This window comes from Schistocerca piceifrons, chromosome 4 (assembly GCF_021461385.2).
Source record: "Schistocerca piceifrons isolate TAMUIC-IGC-003096 chromosome 4, iqSchPice1.1, whole genome shotgun sequence".
Lineage (NCBI taxonomy): Eukaryota > Metazoa > Arthropoda > Insecta > Orthoptera > Acrididae > Schistocerca > Schistocerca piceifrons.
In genome coordinates, this window is record NC_060141.1 from 533,119,528 (window position 1) to 533,143,591 (window position 24,064).

The 24,064-nt window shown below is 43.8% G+C and overlaps 1 protein-coding gene across 1 annotated transcript in view; it reads left to right on the forward strand.

The window, feature by feature from the left end:
* The window catches only part of LOC124795442 (neuronal acetylcholine receptor subunit beta-3-like), a 167,919-nt gene that overhangs the window by 40,701 nt on the left and 103,154 nt on the right, over positions 1–24,064 (forward strand). Inside the window, exon 5 of the mRNA XM_047259466.1 lies at positions 7,185–7,389. Within this exon, the coding sequence (XP_047115422.1) occupies positions 7,185–7,389 (205 nt within the window). The remainder of the gene's footprint in view (positions 1–7,184; positions 7,390–24,064) is intronic.

Here is a 24,064-nt window from a genome sequence, read left to right on the forward strand (position 1 = left end):
GTGTAGCGGTGGTTTTCCACGGTATCTGGGTGACGCCTCCTCCATCTAACCAATTTTTGTCCGTTGGCGTATTTCAGCAAACCATGGTTTTTTTTTTGTCATCAGTCTACTGACTGGTTTGATGCGGCCCGCCACGAACTCCTTTCCTATGCTAACCTCTTCATCTCAGAGTAGCACTTGCAACCTACGTCCTCAATTATTTGCTTGACATATTCCAATCTCTGTCTTCCTCTACAGTTTTTGCCCTCTACAGCTCCCTCTAGTACCATGGAAGTCATTCCCTCATGTCTTAGCAGATGTCCTATCACCCAGTCCCTTCTCCTTATCAGCGTTTTCCACATATTCCTTTCCTCTCCGATTTTGCGTAGAATCTCTTCATTCCTTACCTTATCAGTCTACATAATTTTCAACATTCGTCTATAGCACCACATCTCAAATGCTTCGATTCTCTTCTGTTCCGGTTTTCCCACAGTCCATGTTTCACTACCATACAGTGCTGTACTCCAGACGTACATCCTCAGGAATTTCTTCCTCAAATTAAGGCCGGTATTTGATATTAGTAGACTTCTCTTGGCCATAAATGCCTTTTTTGCCATAGCGAGTCTGCTTTTGATGTCCTCCTTGCTCCGTCTGTCATTGGTTATTTTACTGCCTAGGTAGCGGATTTCCTTAACTTCATTGACATCGTGACCATCAATCCTGATGTTAAGTTTCTCTCTGTTCTCATTTCTACTACTTCTCATTACCTTCGTCTTTTTCCGAGTTACTCTCAAACCATACTGTGTACTCATTAGACTGTTCATTCCGTTCAGGAGATCATTTAATTCTTCTTCACTTTCACTCAGGATAGCATTGTCATCGGCGAATCGTATCATTGACATCCTTTCACCTTGTATTTTAATTCCACTCCTGAACCTTTCTTTTATTTCCATCATTGCTTCCTCGATGTACAGATTGAAGAGTAGGGGCGAAAGGCTACAGCCTTGTCTTACACCCTTCTTAATACGAGCAGTTCGTTCTTGATCGTCCACTCTTATTATTCCCCCTTGGTTGTTGTACATATTGTATATGACCCGTCTCTCCCTATAGCTTACCCCTACTTTTTTCAGATTCTCCAACAGCTTGCACGATTTTATATTGTCGAATGCTTTTTCCAGGTCGACAGATCCTATGAAAGTATCTTGACTTTTCTTTAGCCTTGCTTCTATTATTAGCCGTAACGTCAGAATTGCCTCTCTCATCCCTTTACTTTTCCTAAAGCCAAACTGATTTTCTCCTAGCGCATTCTCAATTTTCTTTTCCATTCTTCTGTATAATATTCTTGTAAGCAGCTTCGATGCATGAGCTGTTAAGCTGATTGTGCGATAATTCTCGCACTTGTCAGCTCTTGCCGTCTTCGGAATCGTGTGGATGATGCTTTTCTGAAAGTCAGATGGTATATCGCCAGACTCATATATTCTACACACCAACGTGAATAGTCGTTTTGTTGCCACTTCTCCCAATAATTTTAGGAATTCTGATGGAATGTTATCCATCCCTTCTGCCTTATTTGACCGTAAGACCTCCAAAACTCTTTTAAATTCCGATTCTAATACTGGATCCCCTATCTCTTCTAAATCGAATCCTGTTTCTTCTTCTAACACATCAGACAAATCTTCACCCTACTAGAGGCTTTCAATGTATTCTTTCCACCTATCTGCTCTCTCCTCTGCATTTAACAGTGGAATTCCCGTTGTACTCTTAATGTTACCACCGTTGCTTTTAATGTCACCAAATGTTGCTTTGACTTTCCTGTATGCTGAGTCTGTCCTTCCGACAATCATATCTTTTTCGATGTCGTCACATTTTTCCTGCAGCCATTTCGTCTTAGCTTCCGTGCACTTGCTATTTATTTCATTCCTCAGTGACTTGTATTTCTGTATTCCTAATTTTCCCGGATCATGTTTGTACCTCCTCCTTTCATCAATCAACTGAAGTATTTCTTCTGTTACCCATGGTTTCTTCGCAGCTACCTTCTTTGTACCCGTGTTTTCCTTCCCAACTTCTGTGATGGCCCTTTTTAGAGATGTCCATTCCTCTTCAACTTTACTGCCTACTGCGCCATTCCTTAGTGCTGTGTCTATAGCGCTAGAGAACTTCAAACGTATCTCGTCATTCCTTAGGACTTCCGTATCCCACTTTTTTGCATATTGATTCTTCCTGACTAATGGCTTGAACTTCAGCCTACTCTTCATCACTACTATATTGTAATTTGAGTCTAAATCTGCTCTTGGGTACGCCTTACAGTCCAGTGTCTGATTTCGGAATCTCTGTCTGACCATGATGTAATCTAATTGAAATCTTCCCATATCTCCCGGCCTTTTCCAAGTATACCTCCTCCTCTTGTGATTCTTGAACGGGGTATTCGCTATTACTAGCTGAAACTTGTTACAGAACTCAATTAGTCTTCCTCCTCTTTCATTCCTAGCCCCAAGCCCATATTCTCCTGTTACCTTTTCTTCTACTCCTTCCCCTACAACTGCATTCCAGTTGCCCATAACTATTAGATTTTCGTCCCCCTTTACACACTGCATTACCCTTTCAATATCCTCATACACTTTCTCTATCTGTTCATCTTCAGCTTGCGACGTCGGCATGTATACCTGAACTATAGTTGTCGGTGTTGGTCTGCTGTCGATTCTGATTAGGGCAACCCTGTCACTGAACTGTTCACAGTAACACACCCTCTGCCCTACCTTCCTATTCATAACGAATCCTACATCTGTTACACCATTTTCTGCTGCTGTTGATATTACTCGATACTCATCTGACCATAAATCCTTCACTGACCCCTACTATATCTAGATTGAGCCTTTGCATTTCCCTTTTCAGATTTTCTAGTTTCCCAACCACGCTCAAGCTTCTGACATTCCACGCCCCGACTCGTAGAACGTTATCCTTTCGTTGATTATTCAATCTTTTTCTAATGGTAACCTCCCCCTTGGCAGTCCCCTCCCGGAGATCCGAATGGGGGACTATTCCGGAATCTTTTGCCAATGGAGAGACCATCATGACACTTCTTCAATTACAGGCCACATGTCCTGCGGATACACGTTACGTGTCTTTAATGCAGTGGTTTCCATTGCCTTCTGCATCCTCATGTCGTTGATCATTGCTGATTCTCCCGCCTTTAGGGGCGATTTCCCACCACTAGGACAAGAGAGTGTCCTGAACCTCTATCCGCTCCTCCGCCCTCTTTTACAAGGCCGTTGGCAGAATAAGGCTGACTTCTTACGCCGGAAGTCTTCGGTCGCCAATGCTGATTATTTATCAATCATGGTTATTAATAGAATATTGCCTCTTACACATTTTACAAGGTATTACATCAAATATTTTTAAGCGTAAAAGAATTATTTAACGGGAAAAGGCATATGTTTCACAAAGTGACCACGACGAGAAATTAAAGATAATACAGAGGCTTATGGATGGTCATTCTTCAAAAAAAATGGTTCAAATGGTTCTGAGCACTATGGGACTTCTATGGTCATCAGTCCCCTAGAATTGGAACTACTTAAACCTGACTAACCTAAGGACATCACACAACACCCAGTCATCACGAGGCAGAGAAAATCCCTGACCCCGCCGGGAATCGAACCCGGGAACCCGGGCACGGGAAGCGAGAACGCTACCCCACGACCACGAGCTGCGGACAGTCATTCTTCCCACGCTCAATTCGCAAGTGAACATGTACTTGTACCAGAAGTACTCTCCAGTACACACCTTCAGGCGGTTTGCGGAGTGTTTATTCAGATGGAGATGCAGGAACTAAGTCCATCTCTTCTGATGATTACATAGTGGCCACTTTTCCCTTCCTAGGACGAGTGATATGGTAATAGCCAACGACACTACATCCCTTGTCTGCTGATATGGCACACTGACATAATTTCTACACATCTTGATGCCCTCATATCTGAAACCTTTCCAAGCAGCTGGAGGAGATCGTTTACAATCAGATTTTGGTATTAGACCAAATACAACAGAGCAAAGACAGTTTCAAATAAAATTAATATAAATTATTTAATTAAAAATTGTCACAAAGGTTTAGAATGATGGATGATAACTTCTTTCACAAAAGGCTTTAGGCCTCAGTCCGTAATGTAGTATTATAGGTGGTGTACGGAAGTAACTAATTCTTACTGGGTTATACATCTAGGACACTTTTCATGCCGAGGAGTGTGGCCACTTTTCCCGATCGAACGTCACGTCGGCATTAGTGGCCCGTTGATGGGACTACCAAACAGAAAGACCTAAAAAGGAACTGCATTTTTAAGCCAAAAGGTGTTTTTAATTTTGATGTGATGAAAAGGTATTACTCTACATATAAATAAGGTAACAAGGGGTGTTCAATAAGAATGGAATAAATTTTTTTTCGGCCAGCTTTCACTGAAAAAAATGCGGAATTTGTTGTGGAACATCATGGAGTATTCCACCTTCAGCCCCTGGCGTTTCACGAAGTTCCGATAATTGGTGGAACTATACATTGCCTTCAAAATGACGTCTGCAACGAAGAATGAGTTCCAAGTAGAGTGCTGTCACTTAGTTTGCTTTAGCGGAAAACCAGAGCACTGTAAATATTCATAGGCGCTTGGAGAATGTCTACGGAGTTCTGGCAGTGAACAAAACCACGGCGAGTCGTTGTGCGACGCGCCTGTCATCACCGCAACCACGTCGCACAAACCTGTCGCTACCCTCGCGTGCCGGCCGGCTGCAGACCTCTCTGACTCCTACAGTATCGGAACGTGCGGGCGGACACTCTCATTCGAGGTGATCAACGGCTCACAATCAAGCACCTCTCTGCTCTGGGCGTCCCTGTTGGTAGTGACCCAGCGAGGTAGCGGAGTGGTTAGCACACTGCACTCTCATTCGGGAGAACGACAGCTCAAACCCGCATCCAGCCATCCTGATATACGTTTACCCTGATTTCCCAAGATCGCTCCAGCCAAATACAGGGAAGGTTCCTCTGAAAGGGCACCGCCGGTTTCGTTCCCCATCCTTGACACAATCCGAGCTTGTGTTCTGTCTCTGGTGACCACGATATCGACGGGACGTTAAATCCAATCTTTCTTTCTTCCTTCTGTTGGCAGTGCTGACAAATTCGTCCTCCACTTGGGGTTCTTCGTCGCCTAACAAAAGATCACAATGAGCAACGAAGGACCATTTGAGGGTCACGATGCTGATCGTAACAATTTTTTGTCTAACGTATTCGTAGGCGATGAAACATGGCCTCATCAGTTCATACCGAAAACAAAAAGACAATCGATAGAGTTGTGCCACACCATCTCTCCTCAGAAGAAAATGTTCAAACTCACACCCTCAGCCAGTAAAGCCATAGTGACTGTCTTCTGGATCTCCCTCATGGTGCAACGATCAACTCCTAAGTGTACTGTGAAACCCTCACCAAATAGAAGAAACGGCTTCAGTTTGTTGGTCAACACAATAATGCAAACTAACTTCATCTCCATGACAATGGAAGGTGTCACACAAGTTTGCGCACTCCGACAGGAGCTCACAAAACTTGATTTGACTAGAGCCCTGATCTCGCACCTTCCGTCCCCCCTCTGTTTGCCCCAATGAATGAGCGATTCCGCGGGAAGCTTTACGTGGATTATGGACAAATTACTGATGCAGCAAGACGTTGGTTGCCAAATGTACCAACAGAGTGGCACCGTGCGACCGTACATGCCCTACCCGTAAGGTGACGTATCGCCGCCGCATTGAACGGAGATTACGTTGATAAATAAGGTCTTGTAGCCAAAAATGTGTGGGAATTACATTGTCTACATCTACATTTACATGGTTATCTCGGCAATTCACACTTAAAGGCCTGGCAGACGATTCATCGAACCATTTTCATACTATTTCTCTACCATTACAATGTCGAATGGCGCGTGGGAAAAAGGAACACCTAAAGCTTTCCGTTCGAGGTCTGATTTCTCTTATTTTATTATGATTATCATTTCTCCCTACGTAGGTGGGTGTCAACAAAATATTTTCGCATTCAGAAGAGAAAGTTCGAGATAGAAATTTCGTAAATAGATCTAGCCGCAAAGAAAACCACCTTTGTTTCAGTGACTGACACCCCAACTCGCGTATCATATCAGTGACACTCTCACCCCTATTGCGCGATAACACGAAACGAGCTGCCCTTCTTTGCACCCCATCAATTTCGTCCGCCAATAGCACCTGGCAAGGATCCCATACTGCGCAGCAATTTTCCAGTAGAGGACAAGTGTGATGTAGGCTGTCTCTTTAGTGGGTTTGTCGCACCATCTAAGTGTTCTGCCAAAAAACAGTCTTTCTTTCGCCTTCCCCACAATATTATCTATGTGGTCTTTCCCATTTAAGTTGCTCGTAATTGGAATTCCTAGGTTTTTAGTCGAATTGACAGCTCTTAGATTTGTGAGATTTATCGTATACCCAGAATTTATCCTATTTCTTTTAGTACCCCTGTGGATGACATGGCACTTTTCTTTGTTTAGTGCCAACTGCCACTTTTCACACCATACGGAAATTCTCTCTAGATCATTTTGTAATTGGAATTGATCATCTGATGATTTTACTAGACGTTAAATTACAGAATCATCTGCAAACAATCTAAGGGGCCGCTAAGATTATCTTCTAGATCATTTATGTAAATCAGGAACAGCACAGGGCCTATGACACTATCTTGCGGAACGCCAGGTATCACTTCTGTTCTCCTCGATGATTTACGTGTATCACTACGAACTGTGACCTCTCTGAGAGGAAATCACAAATCCAGTCACACAACTGAGACGATACTCCATATGCACGCAATTTGATTCTAATATAATCACGAATGGAATCAACCTACTTTCAGAAAAAACGCTCCTCGTATAAATGACGTACAGGTTTTGATGCCATATCGGAACGACAGCGATTGTATTTAACAGTATAAATGAAAAGAATCAGGGCAGATCACAGTAGATACTTATTTATTAACCGGTTTCGGTCTAAACGACTAACTTCAGCTCCACGAGGACGTTTGCAGCCAGTTCACGAAGCTGTTGTGAGTACCAACTTGTACCAGAATGCCCTCGTGAACGGCTCCATGTGCATGTATGTGTGTGTGTTTACGCTTGTAACATAAATCGACAATGACGGCAATGGAATTGTGTGTTTTGCAGGTGGCAGGATGACCCAGACGAATCGTCTCTGGTCAACACAAGGTGCTTCCTGTCGTCTACTGGCTACGTGGAGTGTATGCCGCCTGCCTACTTCCGCTCGCACTGCAAGCAGGACAATTCTCGCTGGCCATACAGCAGGCACAACTGCACCCTGCGGCTCGCCTCCAAGTTGCCGATCGAGCAGCTCAAGTTCGAACTTATGGAGGTCAGTACTTCTGCCATTTACGTAGCGATCGCACTTCGCTAGCTGCTGGATGGCTATAAGAGAATGTGGAACCACTTTCACCTTATTGTTCTACACTCATGCTCATAAATTAAGGATAATTGCAGAACGTGGTGCCATAAAACGTGGTACTACACAAAACTGGCGCTAATAGCATAAGCACATAGGGAACACACACGACACATATATGTAAGTCCACGGTATTGGTGATAAATTGAGAAAACCGTCCCGAAACACAGTGCTACAAAACGTCACTGCGACCTACGCATGTACCCCGACATCAGTATGGAATATGATCACCATGCAACGTACACAGGCCGCACAACGGGTTGGCATACTCTGGATCAGGAGGTCGAGCAGCTTCAGTGGTATAGCCTCCAATTGTTGCACCAGTGCCTGTCGGAGCTCCTGAAGTGTCTTAGTGGTTTCAAGACGTGCAGCGATACGTCGACCGAGAGCATCCCTGACGTGCTCGATGGGGTTTAGGTCTGGAGAACAGGTAGACCACTCCATTCGCCTGTTATCTTCTGTTTCAAGGTATTCCTTCACAATGTTAGCTCGTGGGGCCGTGCGTTGTCATCCATCAGGAAGAAGCTGGGTCTCACTGCACCCCTGAAAAGGCGGACATACTGGTGCAAAATGATGTCCCGATTCACCTGACCCGTTACAGTTCCTCTGTAAAAGATATGCAGGGGTGTAAGTGCACCAATCACAATCCCACCCCACACCATCAAACAACGACCTCCATACAAGTGCCTATCAAGGACATTAAGGGGTTGGTATCTGGTTCCTGGTTCATGTCAGATGAAAATCAAGCGAGAATCACTGTTCAGTATACCTGTACTCGTTTGTGGACATAATCTGGGACCATTGTTCCAATGACCATGTACTTTGTTCTTGACACCAGGCTTTACGGGCTCTCCTGTGACTAGGCGTCAGTGGAATGCACCCTGCAGGTCTCCGGGCCAATAAATCATGTCTGTTCAGTCGTCTGTAGACTGTGTGTGTGGAGATAACTGTTCCAGGGGCTGAAATATGGTCCCGAATAAGGCCGTGTGCAGGCACTGGTGGTGAGATATCGGTCTTCTTGTGGTGTTGTATACTGTGGACGTCCCGTACTGTAGCGCCAGGACACGTTTCCTGTCTGCCGGAATCGTTGCCATAATCGTGAGATCACACTTTGTGGCACGTGCTACGACCTGCAGTGTTTGACCAGCCTCCACTCGCCCTAGTATTCAACCCCTCATAACGTCATCAATATGTGTTCTTTGAGCCATTTTCAACACACAGTCACCATTAGCACGTCTGAAAACGTCTGCACACTTACTCGGTGCACCGTACTCTGACATGCACCAACGCACCAGTGCGTATGTGGACTGCTGCCAGCGCCACCGTGCGACGACCGCAGGTCAAATGCACCATATGGTCATACCCCGAGGTTATTTAAACCCACATACTGCCCACCAGAGCTTTGTTTCACAATGTATCAGCATTATCCTTAATTCATGAGCATGAGTGTAATTAGTTCCTCAATGAGCCACATTTGCACGAATTGGCCGCTTATTTGTTTTCCAGATGATGTGTAACGAAAGTAAAAAGTGCCCACTGCGTATAAAATATCGAAAACGTCTAAATAGTGGTAAATGTGGCTTCGTCGGAACGCACTTTCATCGTGTAAAATGGACTTTTTCGCTACCATGAGCTTCCTATTCAGCGAATCAGTGATTATCGTTCTCTAACTTCTTGAAAACTAAGTCGCTTGCAGTCACATAAATATTTACTGAATTTAGTTCTATCGAAAGAAACCACACAAGGAAAATCTGACATCAGGACTTCAGATCGACCAATTACGAATTGATCTTTGCTAAATGTTTTCTATTAAGTTTCGCTCGAAGAGTGCATGCGGTTAATGAGCACAGGAGTGAGGACGGCATGAAGCTGTGCACAGTGGCAAAATTTGATATTACATAGGACGAAGCTTTAGACAATGTAGCTAAAGGGCATCGTCGAGTGCCCTCAGGCCAATATCGCCTTCGTTAACCTTAGTAAATACTTTCTAGATGGACGTGACTCCAAGACCTGCATAACGCGTACAAGTTCACAGGAGCAAATAATAGAAGAAGATGTGGCTTCGCTTTATGCTAACTACTTAAGTCCCATCTTATTCTATTATTTTCTCCTGTGAACGTGTACGCCTTATGTAGGTCTTGGAGTCACTCACGTCCATCTAGAAAGTATTTACTGCGGTTAACAAAGGCGATATTGGCCTGATGTACTCGACGATGCCTTTTAGCTACATTGTCTAAAGCTTCGTCCTAAGAAATACCAAATTAAAATCAGCCTGAAGATGTCTAAATAAGGTGAAACGCGTAGTTGATGAATAAAAGAAAAACTAAAATTGCAACCAAGACTGTTTTCAACTTATACTAAATTCTGTAGGAATTCACCAACGCACTAGTGATTGTAGTTACACCCCCGTTTATAAAAACTGTCTTTAGCGAAGGTAGCTAGAGGTACATGTGCTGCTGACTATCAAACGTTGTGAAAATGAAGATAAAACTCACTCATATCGACTTCTCTCACATGATCTTCCACCCTGGTTTCGTAAGAAAATGAGACAGCACAGGCAGAGACACTCTGCAGAACTTGACAAAACTACACAATCTCATGAAATGTGGATTGGCTGCCATCTTTCAAAACTGCAGACCATTTGTTTTGAATTCTCGAATAAGTGAACGAATGTAGTTATTAAACTGCACGGACTGACACTTCGTGTACGCTAGTAATTTACCGAGTGGTTGTACGAGGGGTATTCGTTATTGGTGCAACAAATTTTTCTTCTGAAAGCAGGCTGGTTTTATTCGAAGTTCCAGTACAGCATATTATTACCGAGTAATTTACATTACCTGTACAGATTCTGCGAGTCATTGTGCATTGAGGATACGTTGCGCCATTATTAGCGGCTCTATTCCATCTAGTTAGAGAAAGAATATTCTGAATACGCTCAAAAGAAAGGTTAGCTAGAAAATGAGCTGAGGCCGCTCAACAGAGGGATAACGGCGAGTCATGACGGCATACCTAAAACAGTACGCGAAAGAATTTGGAACTCTCCTGGCTCAGTGGCAGAATATGGCGTTCCGAGTGGTTGAATTAGAGGCGTTTAATAATTAACGCATTTTTTTCTGAAAGCAGGTTGGTGTTATTTCGGATTGCGGTACATCATATTACTACCCACACTTCTAGCTAAAAACCCGATTTCCAACCATAATGTCCGTTCACTGAAACTGCCTTATGCCACGTTATTGAGATGGTCAGTTTGTCCGCATGCTTTCACTCACTGGTCGACGTTCGAGCCAATGTCTTCCTACATCAATAATCTCCACATCACTCAAGTACTGCTTCCCGCGGAGTGCATAAAAAATGGTTCAAATGGCTCTAAGCACTATGGGACTCAACATCTGATGTCGTCAGTCTCCTAGACTTAGAGCTACTTAAACCTAATTAACCTGAGGACATCACACACATCCATGCCCGAGGCAGGATTCGAACCTGGGAACGTTGCATCAGCTCGGTTCCAGACTGAAGCGCCAGGAACCGCTCGGCCACAGCGGCCGGCTCCGAATGCATCATTCATTGAGCCAAACAGACAGAAATGACAAGGTGCGAGATTCCGACTGTAGGGTGGATGTGGATGAATAGTCAAATGAAACGTTGTGAACTCCTCTCTGGCGTGTAGAATTGTGTGAGGCATTGCGTTGTCGTGGGAAAGGAGATTTAGTATGCTTTCTTGTGGCGCGGGTGATACAATACTCTTAAGGATTGATGTTTGCACTATGAGGGAGGACCTCAAACAGAACAGCCCCTTCAAAGTCCCACAAGACTGTCGCAATGGCTGAGGGTGCGACTTTGAACATTTTCTTCTAAGGAGAGGCTGTGTGGCGCCACTTCATGGGTTGCGGTTTTGTTTCCGGTTGGACGTTAGGAACCCATGTTTCATTGCCTGTGACGATGTTCGACAAAAAGTTATTACGGTCAGCCTCGTAACGCGCAAGCAATTCTACAGAGGTTGTCCTTCGTTGATCAAGGAGTTCTGTAGGCGGCAATGAACCCAGCGGGCACATAACTTTGAGTACCTGAACTGGTTGCTGCACTAGCATTAGTCTTAGTCGTAGAAAAGGGGAATTTCGTTATAATTCAGCAAATTCGCGGTTGGGCAATTAAGTCTGGGGCTGCTGGCAGTGTGTAGTAATAGTCTGCAGCCAATAGGCCAGGCAGAGTAAACAGGGCGCTAGCTGCGACTGCGTTATTACATGCACGATGTGTTTGGCTCTGAGCACTATGGGACTTAACGTCTGATGTCATGAATCCCCTAGAACTTAGAACTACTTAAACCTAACTAACCTAAGGACATCACACACATCCATGCCCGAGGCAGGATTTGAACCTGCGACCGTAGCGGTTCCGCGGTTCCAGACTGAAGCGCCTAGAACCACTCGGCCACACCGGCCGGCCACGATGTGTTTGGTGTGAAGCAACAGCTAGGCAGGGAACTGCAGCGTTGCTTGAAGTTATTGCAGTGTATGAGGCAGGGGCACTAGGCCAGAGCTAGGAGGGCGATGTGTAAATGGGAATTTACCCCTGCCATAGTTTCTGTCTCTGACAATACGTCAGAAGGGAAACGCAGTATAGATAGACGGGCCATTTTAGCTAGAGACAAGTGTGTGCCAGGTCAGACAAGAGTCCGGTCGGACCTGTGCTGGTCTACTCTTATAGGGGCCAGTCAGGAAGCGATGTTGTAATTATTCTGTGTAACCTGTGTAAGCGGCGCGGTGGGTCCCAGAGTCCCAGGTTCGATCACTGACGCCTCCGCACGGTGAACGAGCATGTCAGCACTACCAACAAAGACGTCCAGTTGAGCGGCGAGGTGTTTGACTATGATCCACCGCTCACCTCGAACGGGAGTCCCCGCACATTGCCGAAGTCACAGCTGTGTGCGGCCGGCCGAAATGCGATAGATCGGACAGGTTTGCGTGATCTTGTTCCCATGATGACAGACGCGTCACCGAGCAACTCACAGTGCCTTTGTTCTCTCCTACATTACCGTAGATATTCAGAAATCCCCTATAAACATCTGCGATGTTCTGGTTTCCTATCAAATGAAATTCAGTGACAGTTTTCTGCTTGGACGCAGCTCACTTACAGACGCCATTGTGAAGGGTACTTTCGAAACGACAGCACTTCCGCTGCATATTACGCAATTAAGATTCTGAGTATTCATTCCCATAAAGAAATGAAAACGCAAAAGTCGTCGTCAATTTTTCCTTCGTTGGAAGCCACATTGAAAACTGATGGAAACAGTATCCGAAAATGAAAAGACATTGAATTACAAACATATTTAAAATCTTGGGACTGCGCGAAATAAGAAATTATTAATAAACAAGAATATGTCACTACAATATTTTCAAATTGTAGTTCATTTAAGGAACTTAGGAGCCGAGATCTCTCTGTAGGTGCTAAAGACCTAATAGTAATATAAATATAACATTTATAGTTAAACTGCATCGCAGCGTCTGGTGTTCCATACGTTTCGGATGAACTGACGTAGCCTAGAGACCGTCCCCTGGTGATCTCTGGTCTAGCTAGTTGAACACTGGACTCCACCCTTAAGGTTCCAGTTGCAGGCGGGTACGGGTGGGGATTATTCCTCGTTCCAGTCTCTCCAGATCGACTCGGTCTGCTATTAAATAATTACTGGGGACGTATCTTGGAGGTATAAAGGTCGTCGGGGCAATGAATGGTCTCACTACCGTCCCTGTCCTAGTGCCGCAATCAGGCTAGCAGACTCGTTAGGGCCTTGCGCCAAACATTTTTCCCTTTATCTTTCTAGTGACCCAAAATTCTTCTCTGTACGAGTCCACTTGTATCCCACAGACAACAAACTAGAGAAACCCACTTAACTTTGTTCGATCACGAGATCAAGAAGGCCGGATATGCTGGACACAGGATGATTTCCGGAAGGTGTTCGATACAGTTCTGCTCTGTAAGCGAGCTGGCAGAATATCAGACCAGGTTTGTGATCGGGATGAAGAGTTCGGGGAATGTATCACTGACCTTATATCACACACAGCAGGAAAACCTGAGGAGGTAAAAATAAAAGTAAATTCGTGAGTATCTCAGGAGGAGTGTTATAAGCTCATCACTGTTCACAGCGTATATAAATCACCTAGTCGGCAATGGAAGAAGATATATGAGGCTGTAACTAGGTGATGCTGTATAGAGAGCAGCTGCAGCGATGGAAAGATGAAGCAAAATTCAGGAACACCTGCAGAGGATCGAGGCAAGTGTAGGGATTGACAGTTGGCCCTCAAACAGTTGTAATATTAATAAGACAATAATATTAAAAGGCGAAACTATCCGTTCGTGTATGAGTTCATAATTGCCGAACAATCACTGGAAGCAGTCACAATTAAATATCTAGGAGTAGGATGCATGCATACGATCGATTTGAAATGAAACGACTACATAAAAGTAACCTAGTCAGACTTCTTAACGTAAATCAATGGAAGAATCATCAGGAGGTACAGCATACCCTCTTTTGACCAGTACCTGAATATGCCTAACAAATAGGACTGACACAAGAAACAGAAGATTTGTAGGTTCGCTTAGCAAACGTGAAAGTGTCATTGAACTCCAAGTAACAGCTGCTAAAACACAAGCACGTATCACGGTGTGGTTTACTGTTAAAAATTCCAAGAGCGTACATATTTAGAGGAGTCGACCAGTGGGTTACTTCCTTGAGGAAAGACCATAAAATTTAAGAGATACCTGTTCACACTGAATCTTACCGACAACTATTGTTGGATTCGGTTACCAGTCGGGTCGGAGATTTCCTCCTCTCGGGGACTGGGTATTATGTTGCCCTCACTTTCGTATCGTCATGAGAGACCCTCCGCTACTGACGTGGCTCTATGGGCACGTCTCGAAAACCGATAAATAAAAAAAAGGAAAGAACTATTGTCCCCACGCACTATTCGCGGGACGGATAAGGGGGGAATTTACAGTGATACACATAGTTCCATCCACCACCCACCACGACATGGTTTGCGAAGTATAGATGTTTATGCAAAACACAACGTTTAACAAATTCTGCTCATCTGACCACTGTGTTTTAGTGTGTGGATAATTCTATTTGGTACATCTGTGAAGAAGGTAAATAAAGTACACAAATTCACCAATTGACATGTTCATTGAAACACGACCTACTTTAATACGTTTGGAAGTAAAGTAACTTAATACCATTGAGACAACTTAATGAAGTATAGAAAAATGTAAGTATGTCGTCCTAATGCTTCAACAAACTGACATCTGACATGCTGACATGATTTTACATCCCAACTTAACTTACAATTGTTCGATGGTGAGAATAACACCAATAATTCTTATCTTGCTTCCCGCTTAGTTTTGTTTGTTACTCGTTTTTATTTAAAAATTTCTCAAAGGATTTATATAGGGACTTAGTCGAGTATTGATTTGCTTTTTTGTGTATATATTTCGAAATGTTACATAGGAAGAGTCATTCTTGATTCTGGCCTCATGTTTTCATGTTTGGAAATACGCAGGTTATTGTCCTATGTTTTCTAACAATCTGCTTGATACTTGTCTTAAGTTGACTGCTGAGAAAGTGACAGGGTCCGTTGAAGTCTATGGAGGGTAATGAGTACATACTATGGATTGGTAGTATACCAAAAAAGGCGAGAGGAATGACAAATAGCTGAAATGAAATTAGTGGTTACCTTAACACCAAAATTGGGGAACGTGAATGGAGTGAATAAATTCTGCAACCTTATAAGCAAAGTAGCACATCAAAGATGAAGCAAGGAGAATATAAAAAGCAGATTCGCATCGTCGAAGAGAGCATTCCTGACCAAAACAAATCTACTGGTATCAAACACTTGAGGCAGGCATTTCTTGGAATGTAGGTTTTTGACATAGCATTGTATGGAAGTGAAACATCGCCAGGGAGAAAACTGGAAAGGAAGAAAATTGAAGCAGACGAGATGTGTTGTTACAGAAGGATGTTGAAAATTAGTAAGACTGCTAATAAAATGATAAACATGCACAAAGGAATTACATACATTGGCTGGGAGTGGGTGTAGATTTAAATCAATGGGAAAAGTTGAAAATTTGTATGGGGCTAAGATTCGAACTCGGGTCGCCTGCTCGTTAGGCAGCTGCGCTGTATATGGTGACAGATGCTAGACTGCCTTACCGACACAGTGGTCGTCACATCTGCACTGACTACCCTAGCATACCTCCCATCAGATCCTGATTCTAAATCTATCCACACACTACTACTGTATAGCCGCTTGCCCATTGTCCCATTACTCCTGCCCTTTCGCCGATTCCGTAAGAGTTGGAACATGCTGTGCCTCTGCACTGAAAAGATCATTGGCCGTACTCAACTTAATGATGAGGTTTCTGTTCTGCCGGACATGTCCGACCAATGTGAGCACTGTGCCTGGACCACACAGTGGTCAGCGCATCTGCCAAGCAGACAGGAGACGCGGGTTCGAATCCCGGACCTGCACAAATTTGTCCGACCAATGTAACAGCTGTGCCTGGATGGCGCAGTGGTCAACGCATCTCCCTAGTAGACAGGAGAACCGGGTTCGAATCTCAGCCCGCCGAAAAAGTTTTCAACTTTCACCATTGATTTAAATCAAGGCCCCCTCTCAGTCAATGTCTGTAATTTGTTGGTGGCTTTATTCAAAGTGGCTGTTGGTTCAAAACGTTCTCTGTTCTTTCGGATATGTCAGAAAGAACAGACACCACATAAATATAAAGTTCCCTGTAGAGTCGGAGAGGTGAGTACACGTTGAAGACATTGACAAGAAGGACATGATGATATGACATGTAATAAGACAGGAGCGATCAACAACGTCCATGGTACTGGAGGGCGGCTTGCCTGCGCTTCAGTCTGGAACCGCGCGACCGATACGGTCGCAGGTTCTATCCTGCCTTGGGCATGGATGTGTGTGATGTCCTTAGGTTAGGTAGTTCTAAGTTCTAGGTGACTGATGACCTGAGACGTTAAGCCATTTCAACCATTTGAACTATAGGTCGTTGATACATGTTAGAAACCGGACACAATAGGAAGGACCAGGCCCCTTTGCTTTAGTCTTTTATCACTCGTTTATTACATCAGAGAAATACACATTTTAAGACAAAATTTAACTACATGAAATATTGCTCCCAGTAAAGGTTAACATAAGCAGTGTCAAAACTTAGTTCTTTAAGGATTTCTGCTGGCAACAAATTTTAAGGACGCAATGTCAGGTTTATATCAATTTAGCTCAAACACGTCGCTAGTGATTGAATCACGACACAGACACTTTAACAATTTCGGCAACAAATAAATAGCGTGAATTTGTACTCACAGTAATCAACTAATCAACAGCCTTCCCATTGAATAACTAGTAGGCCATTTGGAACGAATTAGCAAAAACCAAGCAACTAGGTGAGTTAGTACCAACAGTCTTTAAATGTCTTGCTCCCCATTAAATCAATATACAGTAATTAAATGAATATCAAATCAAACACACTACGCTCCACTCAAACTCTTCAGTGGAAGCCCATCAAAAATAAAGATTCCATTAACTGACTAGCACTGAAGTCACACTAAAGTTCATCTCTGTGTTCCCAGACACACATGGGGCAAACGTATACAAGAAAAGATTTTGAAGGGAGCACATCAGTAAAACCGGTAGTGGAGCTAACTCGTGCCACTGAAAATTATAGTACTAGACCGGGGCACAAGGTGGTATACAATGAGGTTGCCTTAGTGCTATACTGCTCTCGAAAATATTAATTCAAATGGCCAATTCAAATTTAAGTACACATAAACCAGCATTAATTCACGAGGAGTGACACCAGATCGCTCGAAGGGATAACAACACTTAATTCAAAAGACGAATGCCGGAGGCGGCAGTAAAATCAAACACCTTCTCCGAGATTTAACCAGGAGTCACTTCCCGCTATACAAGTAAACATTTAACCAAGTACAAGGAATGAACCCCACAGAGAAAATCAAATAAAACCCCAAAAGATTATAAAGGACAGGGAACCCCAACTATTTAAATTTAAAAGAATTGGCTCTACCCAAAGGCAGTGTAAATGCTAAGGCCACACTTAAGAGGCCACCAAAATTGGTTACATAAAGTCTTATACATTTGCTCCTTTTCTTTAAAAGAAACACAAGGCTGCTGAACTTCTGCTGGACGTTCGGTATGGCTCGTGCAGGATACACCAGGCATCAACCCAAGCTAGGCGGTCGCAAGGCACGGCGAGCAAAATCAGGAGAGCAGACAGGCAGGTAGCCAACATATGTCCTCCATCCAGACCAGGCAGACCGCGTACAGCCATCTCCTCATATACGCGGTTCCTTCCCACCTCGTACCTCGCGGCGTCTCAGCAGGTGGCCCGAGCAAACGTCAACCACCACTCGCCCCGCGAATGTGGAAAACAACAAGGCAAGCAAAGATATGAAACATCGAAGTATCGATAATGGACATCCAAGAGACTGGCGCGCCAGTAACGAGCGCCACGGCTCAATCGTCATAGAAGGTAAAAACTGCAGGTGAAGACGGAGATTGAAATATAAGCAAAAAGTAATTTATTATGTTCTATTGAAGTGTTACTCTAGGACGAAGAAGCTGACAGAGAGAAATTCCTGGTGGGCTGAATTAAATCTATCCGAGGATTAGTTCAGTAGACTAACGACAAAATGAAGATATATTAACTTGCGCCATAACATATGTTGCTGAGTGTTTATGATGATAACAAATGCAGTTCGTAAAGTTCGATCTCCTGGTAGCCTTCACTTCAGTGGTGGTGGTGTAAGGACATCAGGGATTCGACTGCCACCCACTGGCCTGTGTCGTCTATAGGCGCAGCAGTGACGATGCGCGTCTGCCTGCTGCCGCACAGTGGTCACTGTATTAGTTACGTAAATAAATTTCGTAAGAGAGTGTGCAGTGATCGCATATTTCTTGAGAGCAAGCTATCAACTCGGCCTTATTCACTTTGGTCGCCGTGCAATGTCATGACCTCGTCGCATTCCCCGAATGGTTCCTTGCCTTGTCGCAAACATGTACATCCCCTGACTCAAGGTCCATAACGAGTGTGTTAGGTCCTGCAAAGATGAGCGAACAGTATTTCTTCTCATATGGAAGTTGCGTTCAGGCGCTGAGATCCTGTGTGGCGTTGAGTATTACCCACGTAAGCACATCGATTACACACTCCATTGGAAACCTTGAATAATCACCTTTTGCAGCGCGGACTACTGGGAGACGCGGAGGAGGAAGGTCAATGAGGTTCTGGAAGGTATGCAACAGACATGACAGTTAATGAAATATTCCGGGCAATTATGCAGTAGGCCGCGGTGGCCGAGCGGTTCTAGGCGCTTCAGTCTGGAACCGCGCAACTGCTACGGTCGCAGGTTCACATCCTGCCTCGGGCATGGATGTGTGTGATGTCCTTAGGTTAGTTAGGTTTCAGTAGTCCTAAGTTGTAGGGGACTGATGACCTCAGATGTTAAGTCCCTTAGTGCTCAAAGCCATTTGAACCAATTATGCCGTAGTCGTATAGGTTTCACATTAAAACCCTACCTTTCATACCAATTTTGGAAGGATGTTTTCAGTAGGGATCGCAGCTCCTTTGTGTGTCCCATTCACATCCTGGCTCGTTAATGCTCGACATATTTTATTAACTGTGATATCTCCGGACGTGAAAGCTTACAATTTACGATCCAGTCGTGTGGAGCCATGCCGACTACCCAGCCCTGCCCCGCTGCACTAGATTTCTCGTTTGAGGATCAATGGCGCTAACAGCCCAGTCGAGGTGGTCTCACAGGTTCTAGAGATGACTTATGTCAGAGACGTTTGTGGCCAGGGGAGTACAATAAACTCATCCTGGTTCTCTCTGAATCGCGCCCATACACTGCGACATATGTGACACAGTTCATTGTCCCCATGGCAGATGCTGTCGTACCAGAAAAAACAAACCACATACAGCGGTAGACATCGCCTGTAAGGGCAGGTGCGTACTTGTGTAGATCGACTGTGCCATTCGGAGTAACGAGATCACCCACGGAATGCTACTTAACAATTGCCCAAACCATAACGCTTTTTCGCGGCCTGGACTCTTCCGATGACCGTTGTAGGACTTCTCGAAATCCATCGTTCTCGGGGACATGGGACGGCGGTTGATGAAACAGATAATGAAATCGAACCACTACAGCCATATCATCGAAGAAACTCATTTCAAACAACTAGATTTTGGTCAACACTTATGCCATGTTTAGGTCCACTAAAAACCAATATAAGCGCGAGTTGGTAACTAGCATTCATTTCCTTTTCGCGCAGTCATAGCTTAGAAACATCGTGCGGCTTACGTACTAATATTGGGGTCGCAGAAAAACACATTGGCATCAAAGGACGTTGCAGGAGCTAAAACTCTCGGGTCGGTTAAAAATCGGACGTAGCACTAAAAAGTCTCAAATGACTCCCGTTCAAAGAGCATGAAAAAGAAGACTGTGACAAACGGCTAAATATTGCGCATGAATGGAAAATCCTTGACTCGGCTGGCAACCCGGAAACCTAAGTTTGAATTATGAGTAGTTTTCATCATGTGTATTAAAGCGGCATAGAAAAATCTGAAGTTTTTTCCCCTTATCTTTTCTCTGTACATAGTAGGTTAGGTTGTTGCATAAAATCAACGCGTTTTTGTTTTGCTTGTTGGTTTTCTGGTTACCATGAGTTTATTGATTGATTGTCATTTTTATTAGTATGAAGACAGTAACTGTTCTCAAACGAACACATACCATTGATGACCGTGCAGCATCGTTAGAATATAAGATAATTAATTGAAACCCTCGGCTGCCGACAGGTGTTGTTGACATACCTCGATGGGGACTCGAACCCGGCATCTCTTGCTTACATTGCAGACGCTCTATCCATCTGAGCCACCGAGACAGAGATAAAAGGCGACTGCACAGACCTATCCCTTGCACGCTACCCCAGAGCCGGCCGGTGTGGCCGAGCGGTTCTAGTCGCTACAGTCTGGAACCGCGCGACCGCTACGGACGCAGGTTCGAATCCTGCCTCGGGCATTGATGTGTGTGATGTCCTTAGGCTAGTTAGGTGTAAGTAGTTCTAAGTTCTAGGTGACTGATGACCTCAGATGTTCAGTCCCATAGTGCTCAGAGCCATTTTTTTTTTTTTTTTTTTTTTTTTTTTTTTTTTTTTTTTTGCACGCTCCCCGTGAGACCCACATTCCCAACTGTCCACAGTCTACACACGTAATGTACCTAATAGATATTTGCCCATCCACTCATTACTCGCGCCCAATAAGTTCACGATTCCCGTAAGAGTTCGGACAACCTGTGCGTATTCGCAGAGACGAAGGACAATGGCCGGGTAGCCTTTAACTATATATGAAGAGAACAGTTGCTAGCTTCATATACAGTTAAAAGCTACCCGGCCATTGACCTTCGTCTATGCGAATGTGCACAGGTTGCCCGAACTATTACGGGAATCGTCACCTTAGTGGGCGCGAGTAATGAGTGAATGGGCAAATATCTTATTAGGTACATTACGTATGTAGAATGTGGATCTCACTGGCAGCGTGCAACGGATAAGACCCTGTAGTCGCGCTATTCATCTGTGTCCTCGGTGGCTAAGATAACCGGCACGGTAGCTCAGCTTGTTCGGTCAGAGGGCTGCATGCTCTCTCTAATTAAAAAAAACCTGAGTCAAGAAATCAACGATCAACTGGAACAGATGTCTTGTGACGTCCACCTAGACCAAAAGTAACGAACTACATCGAAGAAAATTAATAAAAAATAAAGAAAGAAAAAAGATGGATAGAGCGTCTGCCGTGCAATTAGGAGATCCCGGGTTCGAGTCCCAGTCGGGGCACATATTTTCAACTGTCCCCATCGAGGTATATCAACAACACCTGTGGACAGCTAACGGTTTCAATAAATTATCATTTACTTTTATTTGTAATTCGATGTTACGATTTGAGTTTAAATAACGTCATTTTCTCATTCGAAAGTAGTGGGTGGAACCATGGACTCTAGAAAATTGAACGAAAAATGGATAAATCGGAACATTTCCGATACATTCTTTTGTTTGAGTTCAAGAGAGAGGTGACAGCAGCGGGGGCTACCAGAAACATTTTCGTTACGCACTGAGATAATGCTGTTGGGCAGAGCATGGCAACAAAATGCTTTTCTCGTCTTAAGAATGATCGTTTTGCATTAGCGACTCTCCACATTCAGGAAGACCTTCATGGATTAAAGAACACTAATGCACAATGATTCACTCTGGTGCACTCGTGAGCTGGCAAATGTGGCCATTTCTGATCTTTTCATCATTTTGTGACATTTGGGCGCAACGCGGATGGTTCAAAAGTCGGGTGTATGGGTATCACGTGGTCTAAGCCAAAATGAAAAATCAGCAGGTGCCCATGTGTGCGTCTCTGCTTGTTCGTCAGCAATTGACTCGTGAAGAACGAAGATCATTCCCATCCTGTATCGTTACTGTGAAGAGAAATGGTGTCTTTATGCCAAAATGAGGAAAAAGAAAGGAATGGTTAAACCCAAATAAAGCAGCTACTCTCCATACAAAGACCTGCGACTATCAACAAAAGACAATGTTATGCTATTGCGAAACAGCGAGACTGTGGTGTACTTCTGATTGCGTCCCTACCACGTGACCTTCACTGCTGACAAAATTGTCAACAACTAAGACGTCTTGCAGACGCAACCCAAGAACAACGACCAAGAAGACTGCTTGAAGTGACGCTTCTACACGGTCACTCCCGCCTGGATTCCGTTAGACTGAAAAGAAAGCATCATACAGGAGTTTGGCTGGAAATTCATTCCACAGCCACCTTATTCACCTGATCTTTAGCCCTCAGATATTCTCCTTTTAGGCTCTCTATCGAACATTCTTCAACGATTTTCCTTTCCGGATGATAATTCTCTCCGAACATGACTCGACGACTTCAACGCCTAAAACCCATGTGATTTCTACAGTGACGGAATACAAAAGTTACACAAGCGTTGGCAGACTGTTGAAAACAGCGAACGAGAAAATATTACTGACGACTGTTACGTGTATCCGTTTAAGGAAAACCGCTACGAACTTATGCAACAATGCAATATTTCCGAAAGTATTCATCTACATGGATACTCTGCAAATCACATTTAAGTACCTGGCAGAATGTTCGTCGTACCACCTTCACAATAAATCTCTATTATTCCAATGTCGTACAGCGCGCGGAAAAAGCGAACACTTATATCTTTTCATCCGAGCTCTGATTTTCCATACTTTATTGTGGTGATCGTTTCTCCTTATGTAGGTCAGCGTCAGTGATTGATGTTTCGTAAGAAGATTCCGCCGCAACGAGAAACGCCTTTGTTTTAATGATGTCCACCCCAACTCCTGCATCATTTCAGTGAAGCACTCTCCGATATTTCGCGATAATACAAAATGTGCTGCCTTTCTTTGAACTTACACGATGTACAACGTCAATCCTATCTGTAAGGAACCCACACCGCGCAGCAGTAATCTAAAAGACGGACGGACAAGCGTAGTTTAGGCTGTATCTTTAGTAGATCTGTTATATTTGCCAAGTGTTCTGCCAATAAAATGCTGTTTGGGTTATCCTTCCCCATAACTTTCTATGTTCTTCCAGTTTACGTTCTTCGTAATTATAGTTCCTAGGTATTTAGTTGAATTTACGGCATAGGTTTGCCTGATTTATCGTGTAACCGAAGTTTATCGAATTCCTTTTAGCACTCCTGTGGATGACCTCACACTTTTCGTTCTTTAGGGTAAATTGCCAATTTTCGCGCTATACAGATATTTTTCCTAAATCGTTTTGCAATTGTTTTTGATCGTCTAATGACTTCACATGATGATAAACGACAGCGGCATCTGCAAACAATCTACGACAGCTTTCAGATTGTCCCCTAAATCGTTTACATAGATAATTAACAGCAAAGGGCCTATAACACAACCTTGGGGAATGCCAGAAATTACTTCTGTTTTCACTCGATTACTTTCCGTCAGTTACTACTGTCCTCTCTGACAGGAAATCACAAATCCAGTCACGTAGCTGAGACGATATTCCATAAGCACCGAATTTCACTACAAGCCGCTTGTATGGTACGTTATCAAATGCCTTCTCGAAATGAATAAACACGGAATCAGTTTTAAATCACTTGTCAATAGCATTCAACACTTCGTGAGAATCCCGCTGCATATCGACGTCAATGATATGGCTCTGTAATTTAGTGGATTACTACTACTACTTTTCTTGAATATTGGTGTGACCTGTGGCACTTTCCAGTCTTTAGGTACGGATCTTTCGTCGTTAGAATGTCTGTATATGATTGTTATGTATGGATCTATCCTATCAGCATACTCTGTAAGGAATCTAACTGGTACAGTCTGGACATTAAACTTGCTCATGTTAAGTTGTTTAAGTTTCTTCACTGCTCCGAGGATATCTGCTTCTGCGTTACTCATGTTGGCAGCTGTTCTTGATTCGAATTCTGGAATTTGTGATCATCATATCACTTAGTAGT